This window comes from Dasypus novemcinctus, chromosome 2 (assembly GCF_030445035.2).
Source record: "Dasypus novemcinctus isolate mDasNov1 chromosome 2, mDasNov1.1.hap2, whole genome shotgun sequence".
Taxonomy (NCBI): Eukaryota; Metazoa; Chordata; class Mammalia; order Cingulata; family Dasypodidae; genus Dasypus; species Dasypus novemcinctus.
Genome location: NC_080674.1, coordinates 35189688 through 35205695, shown reverse-complemented (window position 1 = coordinate 35205695; position 16008 = coordinate 35189688). Strand labels below are relative to the sequence as shown.

General features: G+C 41.2%; 1 protein-coding gene and 1 long non-coding RNA gene across 2 annotated transcripts in view; one reads left to right on the top strand and one right to left on the bottom strand.

The window, feature by feature from the left end:
• Nucleotides 1–3526: 3526 nt before the first annotated feature.
• On the bottom strand, nucleotides 3527–9509 carry LOC111762206 (uncharacterized). The gene is made up of 2 exons (XR_002795377.3): nucleotides 9373–9509; nucleotides 3527–3817 (listed from the first exon to the last, which is right to left on the bottom strand). It is a non-coding gene; the product is annotated as an uncharacterized lncRNA (long non-coding RNA).
• Nucleotides 9437–16008, top strand: part of GOLPH3 (golgi phosphoprotein 3) — a 66928-nt gene continuing 60356 nt past the window's right edge. The window contains exon 1 of the mRNA XM_023586381.3: nucleotides 9437–10377. Within this exon, the coding sequence (XP_023442149.2) occupies nucleotides 10159–10377 (219 nt within the window). The 5' untranslated portion in view covers nucleotides 9437–10158. The remainder of the gene's footprint in view (nucleotides 10378–16008) is intronic.

Genomic DNA, 16008 nt, shown 5'->3' with positions numbered 1-16008 from the left:
CATCTCTTCCTGCCTTTCCCCATACCCATCAGCCACCATGTCCACTTTTCCCAATCCAATGCCACCTTTTCTATGTGGACATTGGATTGGTTGTGTCCATTGCACCTCTATGTCAAGAGGAGGCTCAGATTCCACATGGATGCTGGATGCAATCCTCCCACTTTCAGATTTTAATTAAATCTTCAAAATCCTTTCACCTTTGCCATATTGTCGTGTTTGGAGGCAAGTCACAAGCATTTCCTCACACTCAAGGAGAGGGAATAACACAAAAGTGTGGACACCGGGAGACAGGAATCATGGGGCCATCTTAAAATTTTCTCTACCATAGATGGGGACATGGGAAAGACTTCTCTGTTTACATACCTTTTTGTCTGTTTTTATTTATGAATAATGAGAAATTATTGCTACTCAAAAATTAGATAAAAATGTTCAATCTTTGAAAGTTTTCATTTGTCTGGTTTGGACTTTTAAGGCTTTTATGACAAAGACTACTGTATTAGTCAGGGTTCTCTAGTGAAACAGAATCAACAAGAGATATCTATCAATAGTAAGAGATTTTATCAGAGTCTCTCACATGATCATGGGGATGCACAAGTCCAGGTTCTGCAGGCAGGCTGGAACGAGGGGCTCCAATGAAAGTCCAGTGAAGGCCCTTGATGAGTTCTGGGAGATGCTGGCTGTCCAAAGATAAGCTGGGAAATTCTCTCTAATGCTGGTATCACTTCACCTTTTAAGGCATTCAACTGATTGGATAAAGCATCTCATTGCTATGGCAATCTCCCTGACTGATGTAATTGTAATCAGCTATCTATGATTTATCACTGTAGTAAAGTCAATGGTGTCTAAAGTCCATAAATGCCCTTGTATTGCAGTTAGCCCAGTGCTCACTTGACCAAACAATTGGGCACAATTACCTGGTCAAGATGACACATTAGTCTAACCATCACAACTACTTTATGTAATTGTTTTACCTTGAAGATTGTTGAGTCACATTGTAATGTATTGGTTAAAGCATTGACTCTAGGGAAGTGGATGTGGCTCAAGCGATTGAGCTCCTGTCTACCATAGGGGAGGCCCAGGTTTGATTCTTGGGGCCTCCTGGGAGGCATGCTGGCCTGCGAGGCGAGCTGGCCTATGCAGAGAGCTGGCTCATGTGGAGTGCTGGTCTGCGCAGAATGCTGGTCCATGCAGAGTGCTAACCCATGCAACCTGCTACCCTGCACAGGAGTGCTGGCCCATGCAGAAGTGCTGGCCCGCACAGAGAGATGGTGCAGTAAGATGATGCAACAAAAAGAGACACAGAGGAGAGACAAAAAGAGGCACAGCAAACCAGGAAGCTGAGGTGGTACAAGAGATTGAGCACCTCTCTTGAACTCCAGAATGTCCCAGGATTAATTCCTGGTGCTGCCTAATGAGAAGATAAGCAGACACAGAAGAACACACAGTGAATGGACACAGAAAACATTGTAAGTGTAAAAAAAAAGAGGGGTGGGGGAGAAATAAAAAAAATAAAACAAAAACAAACAAAAAAAAATTGGCTCTAGGGCCAGACTGTAACCTTAGACAAGTTATTTAATCTCTCCATGCCTCAATGTCCTTTCCTGTAAAACGGGGCTAAATATCACATACAATTAGGGTGTTATGAGGCTTAAATGAGCTAATATATCAGTATCACTCAGTTACTGCTATATAACAAGCAACACAAACCCTCTGTGGCACACAAAAGTAAGGCTTTATTTCTGATTCACACGTCCATGGGATGCCTGGAACAGCTCAGCAGATGTCAACTAGGCATGACAAGGCTTGGCTTCAGGGCTTGGATTTGGATTTGGCTGCTCCATTAGCATTCTTCTGGGAACAGCAGGTTACTCCAAGGAAAGCTCTTCTCATGGTGATAGCCAGAAGCCTGGGAACAAGCCCAGCTGTTTGCCTCACTTTGGCTAATATCCTATTTAAAATAAATATCCTGTTTAAAAAGACAGTGACATGGCCAAACTCAAGGTCAAGGATGGGGCCAAGCCCAAGATTAAGGAGTGAGGGAGTGAACCCTCTACAAGGACATGGCAAGAGTGTGGACTATAAGGGAGTGAAGAATTGTGGCCAGCATTTCTATTACAGTATATAAAGCACTTAAGAGTCTTCTCTGAAACATGGTAATTCTCAATAAATCTTTGCTATCATCATACCAGATTAAAAAAAAATACATTGTTAAATGCCTATGAAAGATTTGCTAGTTATTTCAAACATACCATTGTACTTCTGATCAAAGCTAGCATGGGAATGTAAAATGGTACAGCCTCTCTGAAAAACAGTTTGGCAGTTTCTTAAAAATCTAAACAAACACTTCTCTTATGACCCCAATCTCACCTCTAGGTATTTACTCCATAGAAATGTCCACAAAAACCTACGCACATGAATGTTCATAGCAGCTTTTCCTTTCTTTCTTTTAAGTTACGTTTTTAAAAACTTTATTTTTAAAGAAATTTTAGATTACAGAAAAGTTACATTGAAAATATAGGGGATTCCCATCTACTCACCCCTTTCCCCTCTCACATTTTCAATTAGTAACATTTTACATGAGTGTGTTACCTTTGTTACAATTGATGAACCAGTTACAACTGAAGCCTTGCTACTAACCATGGTCTGTAGTTTACATTATGGTTTACACTTTGCACTGTACAATTTTATAGGTTTTGACAAGATGTATAATGGCCTTCTGTTCTTCTGTTACAACAATTATAATCAGTCTACCTTGGACCATGGTTGTATTCCCTCTTTATGTTTGCTCTTTCCTCAATCTTAAGGATTTTGGGATGGTGATGCCCACTTTCATGGCAGTTTTATTCCTAATAGTTAAAAATTGAAAACATGAAGGTGGCTGGATTCCACACAGAGCTATCAGGACTGCAGCAGCACCTCCACTGCAGGATTCTGGTGCCGTTTCTGGAGAACATGCCTGGTGTATATTCAGCAGACAATACATAAATAATCACTGTTATTAGTAGAAGTCTATACATATTTTGGATTTCAATATCCTTCTTCCCGTCTTTCTCTTTCTTTCTAGAAAAGATGGTTTGATTCTAAAGTTCATATGGAAAAATAAACAAGGAAAAATGCTAGGAAAACTGGAAAAAAGCAATTATATTTATTAAAGCATTTGTTTATAATTGCAAAGGATTGGAAACAATCTAAATGTCCATCAGTAGCGCATTACAAAAATTATGGTATGTTTATTCACTAGAATATGATGCAGCTGAAACAAAGCTTGAAGAGGCATTTAAGTACTGATATGGAAAGCTCTCCAACATCAATTAAGTAAAAAAAAATCAAGATGCAGAATAATATGCATAATGTACTATTGTTTGCATAAAGGGGGAATAAAATGTATTTTAATATTTGCTTCAATATACATTAAAAAAATCTCTGGAAGAATGTTCAAGAAAGTAATATCGGTTGCTAGCTATGTGTGTGTATGTTTGTGCGTTTGCTTTACTATCAATTATTGCATAACAAATTACCCCAAACGTAGCAATTTAACACGAGTATTTATTATTTCATAGATTCTGTCCATTAGGAATTCCAGAGCAGCTTAGCTGGGTGACTCCAGCTCAGATTCTTCCATGAAATTGCAGTCAAGCTGTTGGCTGGGGCTGCAGTCATCTAAGGGCTTGAGAGGGTCGGGAGGATCTGCTTTCAAGATGGTATACTTGCTTGGCTGTTGGCAGAAGGCCTCAGTTCCTCTCTACTTGGTGTTCTCCATAAGGATACTTGACTGTCTTTATAATCTGGCAGCTGGTTTCCCCAGAGTGTACATGATCTAAGACAGAGCAAGGAAGAAGCTGCAAGGACTTTTTTTTCCATTAAAAACTGTATTAAAGTACTTGAACATATAGATACTATAAGTATATAGTAAAGGTTGTGAACTTACAAAACAAACATGTATAACATCATACAGGGCTCCCACACCTCACCCCACCACCAATACCTTGCATTGTTGTGAAACATGTCTAACAAATTATGAAAGAGTATCATCAAAGTATCACTACTAACTATAGTCCATATCTTACATTTGGTGTATTTCCCCCCAATCCACCCTATTATTATTTTTTTGCTCATAAACCATACAATTTATCTAAAGTGTATAAGCAATAGCATTAGTATAATCACAGAGTTATGCATTTATCACTTCAATCTACATTACAGCATTTTCCTTAAAAACAACAACAAAAAAATCACTACCATACCCATGTTAGTGTTGTTAGTAACAAATCCTATGATGTGTTTTAATCATTTCTATACATTTCCAAACAACTTTTTACTAATTTTGCACAGACAAAACTTCAGCTTTCCATTCTCTAACCACATTCTATTCTCTAGTGAGTTATATTCTACTTATTAACACCATGAGTTTGCTCATTATATTTAGTTCATAATGGTGAAATTATACAGTATTTGTCCTTTTGTGCCTGGCTTGCTTCACTCAACATAATGTCCTCCAGGTTCATCCATGTTCTCATATGTTTCATGACTTCATTTCTTCTTATAGCTGAATAATACTCTATCATGTGAATATACTACAGTTTGTTTATCCATTCGCCAGTTAATGGACACCTGGATTGCTTTCATCTTTTGGCAGTTGTGAAAATGTTGTTATGAACATGGGTGTGCAGATGTCTGTTCATGTCACTGGTCTCAAGTTATTCTGGGTATATACCTGTATTAGTCAGCCAATGAGGTGCTGATGCAAAGTACCAGAAATCTGTTGGCATTTATAAAGGGTATTTATTTGGGATAAATGCTTACAGTTACAAGGCCTTAGAGTCTAACTCAAGGTATCTTAAGAAGTACTTTCTCACCCAAGTCAGTTGCCTCATGTTGAAGCAAGATGGTGGGCAGTCTCTGCCTGGTTTCCCCTTCCTTCTTCTTCTTAAGGCTCCATGGGCCCAGCTTCTTCTGATCTCAGCTGTAGGTTGGTGTAGGGCTTGTCTCTCTTGCCAGGGCTGCAGGATCAAAGCTCTCCTCTTCCATGTCATGACAAAGTTCTCTCCTCTGACATCTATAGAGCTTTTTCTCTTTTCTCATCTATCTTCTTTATGTCTTCTTGAGTAAGTGTCCACTTATACAGTCCACCAAGAGAGTAGGGACTTAAACTGAGTTATGCCCTATTGACATGGTAGAATCAAAGTCCTAACCTTTATTTTTCAAGGATTTATTTTTATTTACTTCTCACCACCCGTTCCCCCTATTCCCCGTTGTTTGCTCTCTGTGTCCATTTGCTGTGTGTCCTTCTGTGTCTGCTTGTATTCTCATTAGGTGCCTCAAGGAACCAATCCTGGGACCTTCCAAGTGGGAGAGAGGCAATTACTCTCTTGTGCCACCTCATCTCCCTGCTTTGCTACATCTTCTGATTTTCTCTCCTCTGTATCTCTTGTTGCATCATCTTGCTGCCCCAGCTTTCTGTGTTGGCCAGCACTCCTGCCAGGGGCGGCATTCCTGCATGGGGCAGCATTCCCACGCAGGGCAGCACTCCTGTGCGGGGCTGCATTCCTGTGTGGGCCGGCACTCTGCGTGGGCCAGTGTGGGCCAGCTTGCCCTCACCAGGAGGCCCTGGGCATAGACCCTTGGACCTCCTATATGGTAGATGGGAGCCCAATTGGTTGAACCATGTCTGTTTTCCAAAAGCCCTAATCCTAACATAATTTAATCAAAGACATGTCAACTGAATCTAATAAAATCAAAGGGGATCACACCCAGAAGAAAAGACCAGTTTACGAACATAATCCTTCTTTTTGGAATTCATAAATAATATCAAAAGCTGCAATAACTAATAGTGGTATTACCACTATATCCAACTTTCTTAGGTACTGCCAAACAGACTTTCACAGTGGCTGTACCATTCCACATTCCCACCACAGTGTATAAGCATTCCTCTCTCTCTACATCCTAACACTTGCAGTTTTTTACAAGGTTTATTAATGGTGGCCATTCTAGTAGGTATAAAATGATATCGCATTATAGTTTTGATTTGTATTTTCCTCTCAGGTCTTTTGCCCATTTTTTAACTGCATCATTTGTCTTTTTTATTGTTGAGTTGTAGGATCTCTTTTTTTTTTTCAGTTTAAAGATTTATTTTTTATTTATTTCTCTCCCCTTCCTCCTCCCCACCATTGTCTGCTCTCTGTGTCTGCTTGCATGCTTGTCAGTGGCACTGGGAATCTGTGTCTCTTTCTGTTACGTCATCTTGCCGCGTCAGCTCTCTGTGTGCGTGATGCCACTCTTGGGCAGTCTGTGCTTTTTTTTCCGCATGGGGCGGCTCTCCTTACGGGGTGCACTCCTTGTGTGTGGCATGGCACAGCACTCCTTGCGTGCATTAGCACTATGCGTGGGCCAGTTCACCACACATGTCAGGAGGCCCTGGGTTTGAACCTTGGACCTCCCATGTGGTAGGCGGATGCTCTATCTGTTGAGCCAAATTTGCTTCCCTGTAGGATCTTTATATATCATAGATATTAGACAGCTGTATGCTTTGCAGATAATTTCTCCTTTTGAGTAGGCTGCTTTTTTAGCCTTTTCACAAAGTTCTCCAAGGTACAGTACAGAAGCAGTTTTTATTTTTATTTTTTTTTAAAGATTTATTTATTTAAGCCCCCCCCTCTGCCCCGTTGTCTGTTCTCTGTGTCTATTTGCCGCGTCTTGTTTCTTTGTCAGCTTCTGTTGTCGTCAGCGGCATGGGAAGTGTGGGCGGCGCCATTCCTGGGCAGGCTGCACTTTCTTTCGCGCTGGGTGGCTCTCCTTACGGGGCGCACTCCTTGCGCGTGGGGCTCCCCTATGCGGGGACACCCCTGCGTGGCACGGCACTCCTTGCATGCATCAGCACTGCGCATGGGCCAGCTCCACACAGGTCAAGGAGGCCCGGGGTTTGAACCGTGGACCTCCCATGTGGTAGATGGACGCCCTAACCACTGGGCCAAGTCCGTTTTCCAGAAGCAGTTTTTAAAAAAATTTTTTTATTAATAGGAGATGTCAGGGATTGAACCCTTGTATATGAGATGCAGATGCTCAACCACTGAGCTATACCCGCTCCCCTGAAGTGTTTAATTTTGAGGAGGTCCCATTTATCTTTTTTTATTGTTGTTGTTGCTTGTGCTTTGGGTGTAAGGTTTAAGAGAATTTCCACCTACTACAAGGTCTTATAGATATTTCCCTACATTATCTTCTAGGAATTTTATTATCCCCAACTTTATGTTTAGGTCTTTGATCCATTTTTTTTTTTAAGATTTATTTTTAATTTATTTCTCTCCCCTTTCCTGCCCTGTTGTCTGATCTCTGTGTCCACTCACTGTGTGTTCTGTGTCCGCTTGTGTTCTTGTCAGCGGAACCCGGAATCTGTGTCTCATTTTGTTGCATCATCTTGCTGCATCAGCTCTCCGTGTGTGTGGCGCCATTCCTGGGCAGGCTGCACTTTTTTCGGGCTGGGTGGCTCTCCTTAAAGGGCGCACTCCTTGTGTGTGGGGCTCCCCTATGCGGGGGACACCCCTGTGTGGCAGGGCACTCCTTGTGTGCATCAGCACTGCGCATAGGCCAGCTCATCACACAGGTTAGGAGGCCCTGGGTTTGAACCTTGGACCTCCCGTGTGGTAGGCGGATGCCCTATCTGGTGGGCCAAATCCGCTTCCCTTTTATCCATTTTGAGTTGATTCTTGTATATGGAGTGAGATAAGGATCCTCATTCATTCTTTTGGCTATGGATATCCAGTTCTTCCATTTGATTTCATTGATCAATGTGCCCATTGATCAATACAATGCTGTTTTGACCACTGTAGCTTTATAATATACTTCAAGGTTAGAAAGCATGAGTCCTCCAACTTTGCTCTTTTTTTTTTTTTTTTTTTCAGGTACTGGGGCCAGGGATTGAACCCAGGATCTTGTATGTGGGAAGCTGGCACTCAACCACTGAGTCACATCAGCTCTTTACTCTCTTCTTTTTTAGAATATTTTTGGTTATTTGGCACCCCTTTCCCTTCTCATGGTATTCTCTCTCTCGGCACAGGATTCTTATCTTTCGGACTTTCTATATCAGTCTCGCCTCTTTTCCCAAAGTCAGCTGTAAGCTACTAGGTAACTGGTCCAGCTCTCCCTAGGGCTCTTGCTGTTTCAGATTTCTTTCTGTCACATGGCAGACAATGACAAAGTTATCTGATTTCTTTTAGCAGTGTTTTGTAGTTTTCTGAATATAGATCCTTTCCACTGCTTGTTAACTTAATTCCTAGATATCTGAGTCTTTTTCTTGTTATTGTAAACAGAATTTTTTCTTGTTTTCCTCCTCAGCTTGCTCATTACTAGTGTATAGAAACAACTACTGATTTTTGTGTGTTGATCTTGTATCCTGCCTGCAAGGACTTTTATGACCTAATCTAGGAATTCATGCGTAGTTCCTTTGTCACATTCTATTCATTTGTAATGAGTCACCAAGTCTGGTCCATACTCAAGCAGAGGGGAATGCACTCCACCTTTTGGGGGAGGAGTATTAAAAAAATTTGCTGGCCTATTTTAACAGCACTACAGAGCGGGAATTACTAGGTGAAAAGGGGCAGGGTGAGGAGGGAGATTTTCATACTCTTTCAACTATGTAAAAACATTAGTCAAATTATTTATGACATTACTGTAAAAAAGAACCCCAAATTTGAAGCCATTAGGGAAAGACCTAGAAGAGAGATGAATGAAAAAGAGTTCAAGAGGAGAGAATGAGAGAAATTGGCTGAGGTATCCTGCCCTCCAGGAGGAGGAGATTTAGTCCTCTCATTTTCCAGGGCAAGAGGTTGCAGTGAGTCCTGGATAATGGGTTTGTAGAGGGGGAAGCACCATGCAGCCAGCAAGTCTCTTAAAGAGGACATTTATCATTCAGGGGCAACCTGTTAATATTAACGGCTTAAATTCTGTTCCAACAACTGTTATCTATGCTACAGCCTATTGGCATTCTTTCTTTAAAATAATATCAAATGGTACATGGTGTCATTTCTGGGTAATGTTTTACTCACAAAGCTTCACCCTTCTTCTACAACCCCCCTTTCAGGTTTGATATCTATTCTTTAACATAATGGGCACAAACCGTCAAGCACACCAAGAGGATTTAACCTAGTAATTAAATTGAGCGATTGAAGTTATAGAAAGACGTGGCATGTAACCCAACGGGTGTGTCTCTACAAAAGGATCGTTAAGGTGGCGTGTGTGGTAGTAACTGTACTCACTCTGCCCTGGTCACTTTACAGCACAAGTGGGGAAACAAGGAAACGTTTTACAAACAAGTCTATTCAATTTGTTCTAACCTCTCTTTTCATACATTAATACGCGCAGAAAACACTAAAAGTGCACCTTGAAACCATTTATGGGCAGCTGCTCCTTTCGAAGGGCCGGGGCGTCTGTCTGGGCAGAGCGCGCCTTCTTGCCCCTTCCGCCGCGAGCAAAGTCCTTCCTTGGTCTAGGGGGAACCCTCGACTCCAGGCTCGAGCCCCGCCAACTCCGGCCGGGGATCCAACTCCGAAGATCGTGGTCTCTGGGGTTCTAGGAGCGCAGTTCGAGGCGGAGCGGTGCCCACCCTCGCGTAGCCTCGCCTGCCCCGTTTGTGGGGGGATCGCGGCAGTCTTTGGGGCCCAGCCGGAACTGGGGGGGAGGTGAAGCAGGAGGCGGGCGCAGGGAGGACGTAAAGGAAAGGGCGAGGGCCCAGGGCCGAAGGCCGGGCAAGGGGGCGGGGACCGGTCGCTGCCAGCGCCAGCTGCCCGGTCCCGGCCGGCTGCTTCCGGCGCCCTCGGGCCCACCCCGCGCCGATTCTGCCACATACTCCGGTGACGTCAGCAGGCGCCGCCATATTGGAAAGGCGCCGCCGCCGCCTCCGCCGCCTCCGCCGCCGCCTCCGCCTCTGAGCTCGCGCTGCATCTGGGGCCGCCGCCGCTGAAAGGAGGGAGCCCTATTCCCCCCCTCCGCCGCCCCCGCCCCGGCGTGTCTCCCCATGACTGCTCGCGGCCCCGCTGCCGACGGACGTCGCCCCAGCGCCCGGATTTAACACCGAAGCCCCGGTCGGGAGCTGCGGGAGTTGGAGGAGGAAGGAGGGCGTCCGGGTCCGTCTCCTGTCCCTCTCGGCCCGGCGTCTTGGCCGGAGCCATGACCTCGCTGACCCAGCGCAGCTCGGGCCTGGTGCAGCGGCGCACCGAGGCCTCCCGCAACGCCGCCGACAAGGAGCGGGCGGCGGGCGGCGGCAGCGGCGAGGACGACGCGCAGAGCCGCCGCGACGAGCAGGACGACGACGACAAGGGCGACTCCAAGGAAACGCGGCTGACCCTGATGGAGGAGGTGCTCCTGCTGGGCCTCAAGGACCGAGAGGTGCGGGCGCGGCGGGGCGGGCAGGGGGCGGCCGGCGGCCCACTGGGCCCCGGCGCCGGGTGGAAGGCTGCGCTCGGGCTCCGCGCTTCTGCCCTGCGAGCTGCGGGCGCCGCGCCGGCCAGCGTCCCACTTGCCCGAGGAGTGTCGGAGTTAGGGTCCCCGACCCCCCCCCCCCTCCCGCCGCCATCCACCTTCCAGCGTGGCCCGGCGCTCTCCAGACCCTACCCCTGCAGCTGGCTTGGGTTTCTCCCTTGCTCCTTTCACTGCCACCTCTTTCATTTCCACACCTCGGCTGTCTGTATTTCCTTCCTCGCTTTTTTCTACGTGTTTTACCCGTGGAGTCCCCAAGATACAATTCCAACTCGGAGACTGCCCGTTAGAGTGAATCACCGGGGACCACCCCAGTCCCGAGCTCTGGGTTTTGCAGGTTTGAGGACCTGGGAGGGGTCCACGGATTTGCTCGCTGGGGAATTTTTATTATTTTAGATTAAGGCGTTAGTATTTGGACTTATGGAACATTTTGGCGAAATGGTAATTGAGAAAAAAGTTACTTTGCTGAGTAAAGTTAAAATCAAAATTCCCTTGGAACGTCCTGGAAAATGACTCTCTATGTGAACTTGCATTAGATGAGAGATTACTTTTAGTGGCTCTTGAGACACTCAATTCACTAGTATAAGGAAGTCTTGCCATCTCAAGGAAGGGCTTTTTCGAGCAGTGTTTGAAATGCTAGTTTTATAATAGGAAAGGACTGAAAGCCTTAGGTTGGTTAAAATTGCGAAAGATATTTCTTTATCTTACCATAAAAATGATTATCATAAATCTTAATTATTGTATCCTTCTGGTCTACAAGAAAATTTGGGGAAAAAACCCTACAGTAAACACCTATATACCCACTTAGATTCAACGATTAACATTTTGGTCTATTTGTTGTATCCCCATCTCTGTCCATCCAGCTACAAAATAATTTTTTAAAGACAGAGACGCATTTTCGGTCAGATGGGTGAATGAATAGTCCATAAATCACTTATAGTGAGGTGGCCCCAGAAGCTTGTGAAAACTGTGGACACCACCTTTTGCGAGTCAAACTCAGAAGTATTTAAATTTTGCTCCTTTTTCTTAAAAAAAGTTTTCCAAATTCCCGGAGGTGGGCAAAAAAATGTCAGTCTTCCTATTTCATCTTAACGTCTCAGATTTAGTCTTGTGTGTATACGTCTATATATATATGTTTGGAAATCTAATGAAATTTTTCTTGATAGAAATGTCCAGAGTATTTGCAGTATTTTGGTTTCTCATTTGCCCAGATTTCAACAAGTCACTTTGAAAGTACTTGATGTATTTCAGTTCCTTTGGTTGTGAAAGGGGCGCCTTACCTGTTTAATTACTGAGTTCTGATGATAGTAGGGAGACAGTACATGGAATTCTTTTTTTGTTCTTTAGATGAAAGAGAAAACCAGAACTACAGGTGATCTTGTAATATGATTTTAGAAAGTATTTAACTTACCTTTTTAGGTGTCACCATTTGGAATCTTTGATGATCACCATTTTTTGTGTGTGACTTTATTTTTTTCCTTTGGGACAAAAGTAACAGATAACCATTGATATTTCTGAAAATACAAAAAGGCAAAATGAAGAACACAAGTCATCCATATTCTTGACCAATAATTTGGTTTATAGCTTTTGAGACTTTGCTGTGTGGATCTATCTTGTGTGTGTGTTTAAAACTAAAACTTAAAAAATAAAACAAAAACTTTTGAGATGCTGAGTCACACAAAGTAGAAATTATGGTGAGAATTTAAAAAAAAAAGGATAAATTGTTCTAATGTTTAGGCTAAAGCATATTAATATATTTTTTTGGTGATTGGTTTTTCTTGTGAAGATTTAAACCATTTGTTAAAGTTTAATAGTACTTAGGAAACAAGTTAAAGTTCTTTGATGGCAGGTAATTAAAACCATCTGTTGTGTCTGTGTCAGGAGTCACTATACTTTGTATATCACGGCCAAGTTCCAGACTGTAGCTAATTCTGAACATTTCTTGTTGATTTACAAGAATATGAGAGTATTATTATTATTTTTCTTTTGTAAGCTAATCCAGGAGGTTGGAATTTTTTGAGATTTTTGTATTGCTTTAGACTTCAGTTTTAGGTATTAGTCTATGTATTTTTTCCTTTCATCACATCTTTACATACCAATACCAAGCCCTGTCAACTCATTATCCATTCATGTGGTTTTCTCCTTGGAAAGTTTTTCCTCATTCTTTTAACTTGTGTGGTTTTTTAGAAGGACTGGGAGTTGCTTTCTTACCTAGTGGGTAGGCATTTATGTAGGCATTTATGCTTGTTAATATTAGATATTAATTCACTAAATTTGATACTAACAATTTCCAAATTTTAGCCATAATATACAGCTTAATAATTTCACAACTTTAATTTTATTTTAACTTACCGTTCACCTTTGTAATATTTGGGCACTTTTAAGATACTTAAAAGTTAAATGTTAAGTTTAGGCAGGCCATTAATGTTGGACATATTTTAATCATGTGTGAATTGACCTTATCTGAAATATAGACATTTTAAGGAGTAGCTAAATGGAGAAATTAATTTTTCTCTGACATTTAACTAATTTAACTCTAACATTTAAAAAGCTGAGACTTATCAATTTACATGTCTTTGCTTTTAAAATTATATATTTTTGAAGAATAATAAACATACAGAAGTGTACATTATCGTGTGATGAATTTTCACAAGCTGTACATGCCCTTTTAACCAGCACCTAGAGCAAGATGGCCAGCTCTCCAGAAGCCCTACTTGAATTCCTTTCTAGTCACTCACTACCTATTCCTCAAGAGGAACCACTGACCTGATTGAGAATTCAGCATAGATTAACTTTGCCTGTTTTTGTACTTTATTTTCTGTTTGGTCTTTGCTGAATTCATTTGTGAGATCATCCATATTATTATTTTTTTGTTGTGTGAGGTTATTTGTTCGTTCCCATTGTGTTATCAACTTACATTTGATATGATTATAATCTACAGTATTTATTTTAATTTTAATTTTTTAAAAGATTTATTTTATTTATTTCTCCACCTCCCTCCCCATTCCCCCAGTTGTCTGCTCTGTGTCCATTTCCATTTGCTGTGTGTTCTTCTGTGTCTGCTTGTATTCTCATTAGGCAGCTTAGAAACCCATCCTGGGACCTTCGGGAGTGGGAGAGGCAAATTACTCTCTTGCGCCACCTCAGCTTCCCATTCTGTTACATCTTCTTATTTTCTTTCCTCTGTGTCTCTTGTTGTGTCATCTTGCTGTGCCAGCTCTCCACATCTGCTGGCACTCTTGTGCAGGGAGGTCCAGGGTTTGGTTCCCTTTGCCTCCTGAAAAAACAAAGGAAAACAAATGATAAAACCAACTCAGCAAAGCTGATGTAGCTCAGTGGTTGAATGCCGTTTTCCCTCATACAAGGTCCTGGGTTCAAACCCCGGCTTCTGATACCTCAAAAAAACAACAACAAAAAACGTATTCCAGTAAAGTCCCTTTTTTTAAAAAGGTAGAGTCAGTTTCTAATGTTTCTAATGCTTCCAATCAAGATCCCATAACTTGAAAAATGAGTAAATGTTCCAGCAAGATAATACACACTGTAAACAATTAAATTTAACTAAAATGGTAAGAGCTCATTTTGTGTCGCTTTTAAACTGGAACCAAAGGTCATTCCCAAATATGTATTTCATTTTTGGAATAAGTAAATATCCCAAGGTCACTACTTTGAAATGAAGGTACTAATCAGGATATAGAACTTAAAAATATTTTTCCTTACTTTCTCTATATGTGGTGATAAATGCCATCTCTGCATATCAAATCTGTAAATGAGAAATTCATTCAACATTTATTCAGAATTTCAAGATGTTCTAAGATTTTATCGTTTAAAGTGTAATTAAGTTTTCTGAATTTTGAAATTTTGTGATTTATTTTCTAATACAAATATTCCTTTCATATTTTTTGATAAAGTTGAATTTTCATATATTTTTCAGATGTTTTTAAGACATGAGTATGAAATACACAGTATCTCAAAAATTGGTTTTTGGAATTCACTGATCTGTATGATTATACTTTTAAACTAGATTTTATACTGTTGAAATTACTTTTTTTTTTAAATGTTCTGGGGCCAGGGATAGAACGTGGGACCTCTTATGTGGGAAGCCAGTGCATGATCACTGAGCCACATTGACTTTGCTAAGTTGGTTTTATCATTTGTTTTCCTTGTTGTTGTTGTTTTTGTTTTTTTTAGGAGGCACTGGGAACTGAACCTGGGACCTCCCATGTGGGAAGCAGGACCTCAACTGCTTGAACGACATCCATTCCCCTGAAATTACTTTTTAGTGTTTCTGGGTTCTTTCACAATATGGCCATGATATTCACTGACTCATCTCACACGTACTACTACTAACTGAAATTTATTCATTTGAGACTGTCTGAGAGTCCTGCTGTGGATCACTTGAGCTTTTTTTTTTTTTTTTTTAGAATTATACTTTGAAATTGTTTTATCAGATTTTAGAATATTCTGGGAGTTTTTCTAGTATTTAAATAAATGAACTACTCTAGTTGCAGTTTATATATAAGTCTCTAAAGACTTAATATGCTTCACGCTTAACCTGTTATGTCATGTTAAACTTGTTGGCCCAACTCTACTTTATGTCCCTGCAAACTTTCCCCATTTCCCATCACTTAATTTTTCTGCTGCTCTTAATCTGAATAAATAGATCATTCTGAGTATGCTGTAGTCCTTGGTTAGGGGAATTTATTTTCATATTGTGAGTTTCTTTTTTAAGTAGCACAAAGATTGTATCTGCTTGTCTCCCTGTTTCTTTTCCGTTTGATTAATGATGAGTGCCAAAGGTGGATGCCTGAATTCTTTTTGAAATAGATGCTTATGGCTTCAGATTTCTCACTAATCAAAGCTTGAAAGACTAACCTGTTTCAATAGCTTACTACAGTATTATAGTAAATTTTGAGGTTTTAATATAGGTTAGTACAGGTATATTTAGATAATATACTGTGGTTCTTGTTCATTGTCTGGAATTAATAATTGCCATTAAGGTACAGTGAATTACCAAAAATAATGTTTTTGGCAAATACCTTTTTAAACTTAAAAACTTAACATGTAAAAATAAACTTATTTTTAAACTTAAATTGTGTTGGTTACATATCACTTTAGTGGAGAAATTCTTAAATTGGGGTCAACAGATGAGGTTTGGAAACTCTGGACACTGAAATTGTGCACATTTTTGTGTGTGTGCATAATGTGTATATATGTATTATATATATGTGGATTTTCCCGGGGAAAGAGTACATAGCTTTCATTGGTTACTCAAAGCATTTTGTGAACCAGAAAAGTTTAAGAATTACTGAATTTTTTGTTTTTGTTTTGTTTCCTGGTTTTGACTTTTCTTTCCTCTGAAAATTGAGTACAGAAAATACCAGGTTTTGAGGTTGCAGTGAGTTGGATTTTGAGATATGTATAGTTACGGAGTAGACATTTTGGTGTAGTCTCTTCTAAAGGTTCTCCTCTTGCTAAATGATGTTTAAAAGCTGTGTGACTGCTATGTCTAGGATTCCAGCAATCACCATTCATCAAACCTTT